Consider the following 12,177-nt stretch of genomic DNA (forward strand, 5'->3'; position numbering starts at 1 on the left):
TACCTCGGGCCGCAAGGGTATCCAAAAGTTGTGCTCTGAAGGCGTTCATATTCGAGCACTGTCTAACTACGTGATCGATGTCATCATAACCATTGGTCATTTAGCCAGTCGCTTTGCCAACCGTGAAGAGAACTTTGACGTACTAAATGAAACAATTCATCGTGTGAAATTCTTCTATCATATAAGCAATGTGAGGGGACCCATACAAAGGTAATCTTATATGATCTTTCGACCAGTGCACACATCTGCTCTCTTATTTTTGTAAGAAAGTAAGATGCATGCTTTACAGGCCTCAATAGAACTGAGACTATCCGAGAAGATGAAGAAGTGGTCTGCTGGCATGTTAGAGATCATACAAAAAGCGAAGTTGATTGCTGCCAACTCAGCAACATAAACCGTGCAAGGTTCCTGAAGTTTTCGGAAGGCGGAAGAGTTTTCATTAAAGACACCGAAGCCAGTGGATCCATTTATACGTGACCCATCAGTAAAATATTTCTTGTAGGCATCGACATTCTGGAACTTTCCGTTGAAAATACGTGGAATAGTTATACATCGAAGTTGATCTGGAATTCCATGAATAGCTTGTTTCATGGACAGATCATATTCAACAGAGGAACTGTCATTGGTGAAGCGTACACGTGGAGGGTTATAACATGGAAGGCTAATGTCAGATGACATGTAGTAGAGATAAACTCTCATGAATTTTGACTGAATATTCAGTTTAAGCAATTCTTCGAAGTTTTCGATGACGAATGTGTTGCTCTCTCCACACTCAATAAGTATTCTTAGCGAGAGCTCCCAGAATCGGTTCTGTGGCGCTAAAACCCCTGCCAGAACTTCTAGGCTCGCATTGTGTGTCGAGTGCATACACCCTAAGGCGATACGATATTGAATTCGTTCCAATTTAATCAGGTGGCAGTTTGCTGCTGAGAGAAATCAGAAAGAGCCATACTCTAGAACAGAGAGAATTGTTGTTTTATAGAGTTTTATGAGGTCTTCCGGGTGAGCACCCCACCATGTTTCGGTAATTGTTCCTAGAAAATTGATCCTTTGTTGGCATTTTTCTACCAAATACTTAGTATGGATTCGCCAAGTGCATTTTGAATCAAACCAGACCCCAAGATATTTTGAAGTCAAAGACTGATCGATGTCTGTTCCCAAAAGCTTAAGCTTTAGTTGGGCTGGATTCCGCTTTCTAGAAAATACGACCAGTTGAGTTTTTTGCGGTGCAAACTCGATCCCTAAATTTCTAGCCCAAGTGGATAGATTATCAAGGGAATTTTGCAATGGTCTTTGCAAGATGTCGGCTCGTGGGCCCCTAATAGAGACCACAGTATCATCTGCAAGTTGTCTAAGCGTGCATGGTTCTTCCAAACAGTTGTGAATATCTTTAACATAAAATTTATAAAGCAAGGGACTTAAACATGAGCCTTGGGGAAGACTCATATAGCTAATTCTGGAAGTTGTCAGTTGACCGAGAGCGAAGCTCATGTGCTTCTCTGACAACAAATTGTACAAAAAATCATTCAATATTCCAGGTAGTCCACACTTGTGCAGGCTTTCTGACAATATCTCTATGGAAACTGAATCAAAAGCGCCCAGAAAGACTGAAGCCAGTTGATCGTTGTCTGCAAAGGCTAGTTGAATATCTGATGAAAGCAACGCTAGACAGTCATTTGTTCCTTTACCCTTGCGATCTGTAAGTTATTCTAATAAAACGATTATTGTCCTTCCCGTAGATATTCTTTACTCACCTTTCGATCTTTTTACACTGCCTCTCGCTTTTTCTTTTTTTAGCTAATCACAACAATACATGATGATCCATTACAAGTCATGGTTTAGAGTTTCATTTTCTTAAATATTGTCACGCCGAGAATGTGTTGAAATTGCTCAGTGTTGTGTGAGAGTTACACTCAATTTTATTTGCATCCTTTTTACCCACAGTTTTCTTTTCACTTTTTAATTTTTATTCTTGTGTACTACCAGTCAACAGGAATGTGTGAAAACCTTGGTTCATCAGTAAAAAACAACAAAATAAATGCACAAAACTGTTAAAGTTAGAATTAAAGTTAAAAACATCGAATTCCAAAACTTCGAAAGGACACGACGTCGAAAAAACAAAACGGCGATAGGAAAGAAATGGAAGGGAACAACATTTTCTTGGAAGAATAATTCTCTTTCGGAAGAATTAATAATTCACTATGTGGCAAACGTTTTTTTTCGCATATTTGATTGAACACGTTGAAAATAAAGAAGTCTGGAAAACAATTTGAAATCGCTGTTGAAAATTGGCTGCTTTCGACGTTTTGTCCTTTCGTTATTTTATCTCTTTCGACGTTTTGTCTTTCATCATTTTGACTCTAAACCAATAGGATTTTCGGACAACTCAATGCACTAGGCGAACGATTTACAAAACGATAAATTTATTCACAGAGAAATGTCATGCTCACTGGACATGCATCGATAAAAATAAATAAATAAAAATACTGCTGGTAAATAAATAGGCACTACTGAAGGAATCGCAATTGGAAGAAGAAATGCACGTTTAACGTCATCGTCCATCGTTCAGATTGATGGACGAATTTAGGACACTTTTTTTTTCTCTCGTTACTAATTACAGAATTGCACATTTACATTGCAACTAGGGGGACCGAGTTGAGTCTCCTTTACACAAGAATAGAAACACTTTTCCTTAAAATCTACACTACAAACAACAATCTACTTGGCGTACAGCCTCTGCAACTACTTACGGAATACTTAAACGCGTCTGGGTGATTTGTACCTCGATAGGAATACTAGTAGAATACTGATACTGGATTCGATGCGTCGAACGTTCTAACACAAAGGGGGATTAAAAGAATACTGTTTGCTGTTGTGTCAATGAGATCGTTTGAGTTCCCGATGGCTGTCCAGGCCTGTGGACGACGATGACGAGGAGGAGGTCGAAGAACTTGCATGATGCTGATGAAGATGGGGATGGTGTTGGTGTTGGTGGAGATGATGCTGCGATTGCCGTTCTTCGGCAGGTTTGCGGTCCACTTGAGGACCGGTTGAGGACGAACCACTGCCTTCCAGCGATAGGAGTCGATGATCCGATGGCCACGGGGGAGGAGGGATTTGCAGCGGCACAGGCATCGGGAGGGACATTGGCACAGGGATGCCGTCTTGGGTGAGTGTGCAGGACAGTGGGTGCGGTGGACAGTCCGTCATGATGGGGACGAACTGTTCCGGCATCCAGTCGAAGGAGAAAGTGGTGGGGACACCGGTGACGTGTGGGGCGCTTGTGGGGGTTGGAGGAGTGGTCGTCATGTAAGGACTGAGCTCCTGATGGGAGATGTCTGGGACTTTTTGGACGGTGGTATCGGACCAAGGCGGACTTGGGTTCCACTGGTCGATGAAGTCGGTAGGTTCGGTGATGGTGGACGGAGGAGGAGCTTTGATAATTCGACTACTACGGGCGTGCAGTGAGGTAGACAGAGTCATGGTTTGGACTCCACCGGATCCGATTAGGGATCCGGCGCCTCCACCAGCGATGCCTGCGGTGTTGTTGCTGCTGTTGTGATGCTCGTGATTGATGGTATGGTTTGGTGGTTGGAGTTCGGTAACGGAGCTCTCAGGCGAGTCTTGCCCGTTTTCCGGGATATAGATGGGTTCTAGTCGGCCGACGGCTCGTTTTTTGGTTGGAGGTGTTTCGTTTCGGTCGGGACCACCGTTGGTGGTTTGATTGCCCGGACTACTGCCGGTGCTTTCGCATCGTACTTGTCCGGGAACTAGGGATGGTGGTTGACTGCTGTAGTCTACGGGTTGCGTTTCGAGACGGTAGGCGTACGGTCGATAGTGTTCTCCCGCTAGACCGTGGTGATGGCTGATGATGGATGAAGAAGTTCCATTATGGTGATGGTGGGAGGTCCCCGAAGATGAGCTGGATTGCCCCACCGGAGAATGGTATCCGTAAGACACGTGATGGGGAGGGGCAATGTAGCCGTGGGCCTGGAGAGTGGAATTGGGCGAGTGATGGCCGTGACCGTGGTAGTATGAAGTGTTGGGTGGAATTCGAGTGGCTCCCTCAAAGGGGATCCCGAACTGCATTTTGGACTGGACGGTGTAGTAATGGTATAGCCAGGAGTTGGATAGCATAACCGCCGCTTCACGATCACTGCAAAGAGATAAAAAAAGTTGTAGGTGCAATGGACGACAATCATTAAAACATAAGCAAATAATCTCGCTCTATTAACAACCATGCACAGTATTCGTTGGATTTGAATCGTCCAATAACGCAGGTAAATCACCTTTACTTGGTGCGTAACGAGGTAAGATCAATCTTCATTTATTTTCATCCCTAATTTAGAGGCAGTCTCTGATCCGTAGGAGACGTAATGCCGTGAATAAAAATGGAAGAAGCAATTACCCAAACTAGGTAGTTTTTGGCATTTTTGTGATCATTTCACGAAAATAAACAAGAGCGAAAAAAAAACTAATTCGTATCTATTGAAAGTCATGAAAGGCGGAAAAGCACAGAATACACTGTGTTAGACGTATAATACAAAATCAACGTTCCCATAATTCCACAATTATATATCCTGAGGTTTAAGACTGCCAGAGGATACGTGGTATGGAAAAGTGGATTAGTATGCTCTTCTAAAATTGTTTGCATCACAAGATGATACATGCTCGCAAATCACGGGTTTCCACACATGAAGAACCATATTCCACTCTTTTAAGTGCATCCAGTGCAGTGCTCTGAAAACTGTAGCAAAGATTTACTGACCAATAACCCGCATCGACCGTAAGCATTGACTTCGTTCTCACATAAATAATCCACCGGAGCGCGGTGTGGTCTGCGCTCCACAAACGCGGGTCATATATTTAATCCTCGGAATAATAATTATGCTGGAACGAGTTTTCCGACATTTAAACGCGAGTAATTTCCCCTCTTTTAGCCCATTGAGGCGTAAGCAGGACGCTCGGCGCTCTCGATATAAACCGTGATAAGTACTTTTGGGTATGTCCCGATCAAAGGCATGATCATTCCTTTTACGATAATAGGTGAATAATTTGCATATCCAAATTCGACCAAAGATATTTTTTGGATCTCGTTTAATTGGTTCAGAATGACTGAATTGACCTCTCTCTTCGAGCATACAATTACCATTTCCTTCCCCTAATGACCCTCATGGAAGATCGTCTACGGGACGCCACTCAACAATCCAACAACTGAAAACAATCACCTTCGTCCCTTGGGACGATCGTCTACCTCTGCTGCATACTTTGCATCGGATGAAAATGTGTTTGCCCGAACTGAGAATGAGAACAAATTGAAAACTGATTTTGATATTGTGATATTATCGTACATGAAAACTCAATATGATAATACTCTGATCGAGCCAACAACAATCATAACAAGTATGAGATTTAATTTTGGTATGAAAACAAACAGAATGATAACAAATGTTGTTAACACTACATGAAACTGAAAATTTATTTAAAGTTATGAAAATTGTTTAAAATTAATAAAAGAGTCATTCACGTCACCGTGCAACAGTTTGTATTTATCCCCCAGGATGGTGTATCGTTCAATAATTTTTGTACACCAGAATTTACCTTAAATACAGACATTTTTAAAAATCTTCTACGTTAACATAGGCTACAAACTATTCAATAAGTTTGAAAAACGGCAGAAATATCGACAAAAATGATTTCCAACCAGCTCATGTGCACCCGAACTTTTGCACGATGACATGAATATCGTTTTCTATGATTTTGAACAGTTTTCTGATTTTTCGCCAAAATATTTGAAATTTATCCTCAGATTACGGTTTGAATTCCGTACCAGTTTTAAATTTAAGTCAATTCTCAGCATTCAGAAAATTGGCCATATATTCAGTGTTATTTTAAAAATGTTACAACTTCAAGTATAAATTAAGTAAACAGAATTCAATAATATAATAATAGTTTTTGTCAAAGTAAGAATAAATCATTGCCTTTCGAATAAGCCATAGATATTTTCAATTAGCCATGTGATCCCTGAGATATGTACATTACATTACATTACACATATGTATGTTTTTAAGGGGGTGATCCCAAACTTTTGCACAGCAAAATAAAAATTAAAAAGTAAAAATTTGATACCTAGTTATGGTTAAGGGCCACGAATGTAAATTAATCTTTGCGTCCCTGACCTATTTATACAACTAAATTTTTGTGTTCTTTTGACTCTTATTTCCATAATTTTCAGCTGATTTAGAAAAAAAAAATCGACACATCGCCACAACACTATTTTTGTTTTGTGATCTGTACTAGGAACCTCAGTCGGACGGCCGGTGCCTGATTTATAGGTACGGATGTTTCGTGGGGTCTGTCCGAAGATTATTTGAGCCGTTTCCATAATTATTTTCACGAATAAAATGAAACTATAGTGTATGTAACTGAATCATAAACCATTAATATATTCCAACTCCTTCAACTCATTTGGAACCATTCTCACCAGTTCCGAATTCCCTGGAGCCGGTTTCTGGGGCATCAGTGGTGGATCAAAATTTGATCAGCACAAACCACATCAATCTTCAAGTTTTTTTTATCTGGGAGTATGATATGATGCAAATTTAGTCATTTACAAGTACTCTTGAAAAGACAATTAATCTGATGATTGCTATTCATACCATGCGACACATCAAAGTTCAATTTTTTTCACTGGGAATATACATAGATGTCAGCCCCTTTTTTAAACCTTCTTTCGGCTCTCCTTTAAAATGTAAGCATTTGATCAATGTTATTTCTTCCCTATGTTATGCGTATTCAGAGTAAGTTCAGCAGGCTTGTAATAAATTTCGAAAAAAAAAAAATCGATAATGAAACGGTGACAATGAAAAGTTTTCCGCGAAAAGGGGTTGACAAAATCGGGTCATTGCTGTAGTATGAATAAAATTGAGTAGTTACTTATAACAAAATTGTAGAAATTAGAGCCAAAAGATCATGAAAATTTGGTTGTTAAAATAGGTCAGGAACGCAAAAGTTAATGCGTCGAATATTATTTCATCACAATTAGTATTATTGATGTATGTAATGGACATTTGTCACAAATAAGGCTTTTCAAAAAGATATAACAACTTGAAGAAAATATATATTATGTGGCCATATAATCAAATAAAAGAAAATCTTTGAACTAAATGTCATCGTTAACAAAGTTGCGCATTACACAAATTTCAGTGGTGCTTGGAATTTCTTGATAACAGTGCACAATGGTCCTAATCGGTAGCTTAGCAGTAAAAAGGTGTTTTCTCTGTTCTCGTTGTTTCTAGATGTATGCTGTCTTCAAAGAAGTTGTTCGTAATTTAATTCTCAGAACAAGGTTGAATAAGGTGGTCTTTACTAAGGTGTTGATTTCAAACTAATCTTTTTTGTTCTGGTAAATTGGTGGTTACGGTCTCTAGAAAATGTTATTATGAACAACTTTGCTGAAAATACTTTTAATCTCACTGTTTATTTGAGCTTAGTGAATTATTTAGGAAGTTTTATCGTAAAGTGGACCCAAAACAAATAGTTTATTGGGTCCGCAGAAGAAGCTGCGGTGAAAGAATTTAACATTATTTTAAAAGCGAGGGTTACCTATGAACGTCTGCATATTTCACAGCTTTTCTCCAAATTTTGCATATAACTTCAAAATATCAAGAACTACAAACATGCCATATGCTGCAAAAATTTGTATTACTATTTCCTCTACAATTCTTTTGAAGACCACATGCATGTAAAACTAAACACAAAAAGATATATTCAAAAAATCTAATTTCTTGGGTTCACCCTATGGTAAAACTTTCAGAACTCAAATGAAGAGTAATATCGAAAGTGACTTCAGCAGCTGAGGAGTGCACCAACGTACTTCTGCAAAGCAAAAAGTTTCGTTCTAAATTGAAACTCTAATAAATTAATTACGAATAACTTATCCGGATACAGTATACGTCTTGAATCAAGTAGAACGGAGAAAACGCTTTTCCCTGTTAAATTGTCAATTTAGACCATTGTGCAATGTTGCCAGGAAAATGAAAATATCAGGCTGATAAAATGATTATAAGAGACAAAGTAATCAAAAAATAAAAAATAAAAAATACGAAATATGTTTCAGAACAAACTACAGTCCCCTCTCCACATCTCGATATCGAAGGGACCATCGAGATAGGGAGAGATCGAGACAAAGAACAAAGTTTTAATGAATACTAGATTGAAAATTGCTCCGTTACTAAGAAAATAATAAACAATCAGACGTCATTCTGCGCTCCAAATTTGTTCTAAATCCCTAAAATTTGGTCTAGTAACCTTTGATAATCATCATATCGACATACAGAGAGAAAATTGCCAACGAAAAATCAACAGGAATATATCGAGGTACGGGGATATCAAGGTTTGGAGGAATCGAGATACAGAGAGATAAATCGTATGCAGAATAAGCTATTTTAAGCCGTTTAAAGCGATATAAATGTTAAGCCATAGTAGCCGTTTTAAGTGTTTATAAGGCATTTTAATCCGTTTCACTTCATTTTAGCCGTTTTAATCCTTTTTAAGTGGTTTTAAACCATTTTTAGCCGTTTTCAGGTCGTTTTAAGCAGTTTAAAGGCGCATTTAAGCCATTTTAAGGCATTTAAAGCCGTTTTAAGCCATTTTAGCCGTTTTTAGTTGTTTATATCCGTTTTAGGTCTTATTAGGCTTTTTAAAGCCATTTTATGCTATATAAAGCCGTTTTTAGCCGTTCTATGTCTTTTGAAGGGTGTTTTATTTCATCTTTGTGTTTATTGTATGGTGTAATGTTTGCTTAATATAAGGTTCAATATATTTTTTTTTTCATTTATCGTTATTTGTCACTTAAAGTTGTCTTGGTTCACTTACGTTTAGTTCCCCAGTCTAATGTTGGGTCGGAGAACCAGTTTCAATACAGATTCTTTCGTAGTTTGATCGCTAGCCATACTATCAATCGTCGTGACAATCGTACAGTAATATTTAGGTTAACTTTAAATAATTGCATGCGTTTAAAAAGTAATCTAGCTTTTACCGCAATAGTTCATAAGTTATATCAATCACTTTAGGTGTGCATGATTGCCTTTCGGCGAGTAGACTCCTATTAAATCGCACCAGTATTGAGTAGAACATTTTATTTTAAATTTGCATGAATACTACCTTTGAATGATGGTACCGTAATTTCGGGTGAAATTGATCTTTTTTCAGGGTTTTTCTTGTCTGACTTCTATAATGTTGGCAATGCCAAACAACTGAATGCACAAAAACAAGTACAAAGGTGAGCCTCATTGGCTCAAGTACCGAAATTTTCTAACAAAAGTAATTTTAGTGCTAAAAAATATCTCTAAAATAAAAAATCGGGTGATGTCATTTCGGGGTGAAATTGATCACTTATCAATGCGATTATTGGTAGTTTTCAAAACAACTCTACATAATAAATTTGATCTTCCGGAATCCGAATGCTTGCTAAATTCTTAACAATACAATAATTATAGATATAATTAATAATTAAATTTCAAGAATTGCGCTGAAAACGCCCAAATGTTAGCAATTTCCTAAGGAATTTCCTGATATCTAACAGAAATTCAATTATTTCAACCAAATGAGCGAATTGGTACGAGTTTTGGTTATGAAATCTGGTTTGGGGATATATCATAATTATTCTCACAAACTTTCAGGATTATACCATGTTCAAATCCTTGTCTAGAACTAGAAGTTTAGAGATGTTAGTCAATACTGCACCATACATGATTTTGGAATTTTTCATTATTTTCATAAAAATACACATTCTTTAACGCAAAAAATTGGGGTGGGTAATGTCTTTTACATTACCGCGGGGTTGACGTAGAACTACGATGATTAATAATTTGATTTGTCATGTGTATGAATTTGTAAGTGTACTAGTTTTGTGTTGTTATTGATCGGATGAAGTTTTCAGAAGTTAACTCTTTTTGGACTCATTTTGGTAGTCCTGAAAAGAACCATTTGTCGTTCTGTGGTTCCGAAAACCAGTGTTTGGTGTTCCAGGAATAATGCCAGATGATTGAATTTGTTTGTTTGGTCGTTGCTTCCTTGTGTTGCTTGGTTGGGTGATCGGTTTCTGGCTCCAGCTGTAGTTCGCCAAACTCCTCCAGTAGATTAGATGTTTGATAGCTCGGGTGCTTCGATCGTTAGAATCGATAGAATCGGTCCAGTGCTTTGGTTTATAGCAATATCCATTGCATGAGCATTTAGGCTCTGTACATTGATACTCATCAATATGCAGGCTTGGCCGCTATGATCCAGTATTTCACGCAGTTCGTCTCGAAGCGTCACTAATCGATGATTGCCTAAGCGCTGCAGCTCATTCCTCAAGTCAACCCTCTTGGGAGAACTGCTGCCTTTGGCATGATGGAACTTAAAAATATTGGAAGAGTTTGTCAAAAATAGTCCTTGCAGTGAAGTAACCCGCGACAAACAAACATATACCAATTGCTGATCCTGGCTTTTGTCATAGTCGTACACGACCTCGGGGAAAGTTCCACCTTGCGACTTATGAACAGTAAAAGCACAGGCACTAACCATCGGGAACTGAATGCGTTTGCAGTTGATTATGCCGCACAGTTTGAAAGTAAAATAAAAATTCTCTATACAGGAGTGAAATTGGAATTTCAAAACCAAGAGCCTTACGTTGGCATGAAATATTTTGAACTCTATAACTGTTTGCTGGTTTAACGAAATTCCTTGAATGGCACCGCAATTGAAAGACAAGACATCAAAGGGTCATGTCGTCTACTTACTGAATCCCACATACCTGTCCAAATAGTTTAATAACTGTTTTAAAATAGAACGTTCATTTCAAGCAATTTTATAAATGGGGGTGCTAGAGAAAATTTGACGTCATTTGCTTTCCATTCTCCGCTTGGATCGCATCTCAGCAGGCGACAGATCGGCTTGCTCTGACCGGGCGTGCTTCTCAGGCACAGACATCGATAGCGAAGGACCTCCCCGTTTGTCTTGCTTCGCTCAAATCAAACTGTCAAGCGAGCGAGAGAATATGCCGTCCGAAGCTAAAGCCATCACCTCACCGCTGCCGCCACCTAGAAGAAAAAGAAGAAGAAGAGCAAGCAGTCCACACGAAAATTTGCGGTCGAACTGTGAACACGGTCGGGCAAGTCATTCTCGCTTTGTGCTTCACCGCTTGTTTGCGTTCACCCAGCCATCGTCATCGCCGCCATCATCAGATTTCGACTTAAGCCCGGTGATCCACTACCTGTTACTGTTGTGCGCCATCCACGCCACGAAACTTTCGGTTCGTCGTATAAGCAAATATGCTCAAATTTATACATTTGAGTTGAGGATTCCCCGTTTGACCATGGCAATCAACTGATAACATCCCGCAGTGTTATTTATCTGTAAGAGCATCAAAGCTAACAAAGCCATCGGCCCTTTTCAGGGCCATCAAATTAGTGGAAAAGAGTTAAAAGAGAAATATTTCCGACTTTATATATGACTTCTTATATTCCTAAATCAATTTCACAGCTACATACAAAATTTCATTTGTCATGAATAATTTATGACTCAACCATTTGAGATTGTACTCGCGGACGCTGCTGCAGTGCCGTCGGGGTGAGTGCTCAACATTCCACAACGATTGTAAAATAGAGTGCCATTTCCAACAGCGTCTTTGATGTTCCATATTTTATGGGAACACTTTGATTAGCAAAATTATCACATGTAACAAAATTGCGTTATATTAAGAATGCTTTTGAAAAGACATTCTCATTGAACAATTGTAATAATTTTGGCACCCATGGATCAGAAATTTACCGTCATAATAAAGAAAACGATTGATTATCAATAGCTCGTATTGAATATTTAGTTAATATCAACCCTTCCAGCAATTCATGTTCGACCAATTTCTCACGCAGTAGCATTCTCCGCAATTTTCAAGTAATTCCAAGCCCAACACATTATTGGCACATACCCATTTCCCAGATTGGTCGATCAGAAAGCGAAGAGCACAAAAGGGAGGAGCATCATCTGCTATTCTGAGGTTATAAAACATGCTTCCTTCTTCGGATCCAGTTTCATTCCAATTCCGCTTTCGAGCTGGTAAGAGCTCCTCCGAACTTGCTCAGCGAGAAGTACCTCGATGCTAGAAATCTGCTGAGCTTCAAGCTGCCAATCCAG

The 12,177-nt window shown here is 38.9% G+C and overlaps 1 protein-coding gene across 1 annotated transcript in view; it reads right to left on the reverse strand.

Annotated features, from left to right (window-relative positions):
- Positions 1–2,406: 2,406 nt before the first annotated feature.
- Positions 2,407–12,177, reverse strand: part of LOC110678106 — a 40,189-nt gene continuing 30,418 nt past the window's right edge. Inside the window, exon 2 of the mRNA XM_021850706.1 lies at positions 2,407–4,227. Within this exon, the coding sequence (XP_021706398.1) occupies positions 2,878–4,227 (1,350 nt within the window). The 3' untranslated portion in view covers positions 2,407–2,877. The remainder of the gene's footprint in view (positions 4,228–12,177) is intronic.

This window comes from Aedes aegypti, chromosome 3 (genome assembly GCF_002204515.2).
Source record: "Aedes aegypti strain LVP_AGWG chromosome 3, AaegL5.0 Primary Assembly, whole genome shotgun sequence".
NCBI lineage: Eukaryota > Metazoa > Arthropoda > Insecta > Diptera > Culicidae > Aedes > Aedes aegypti.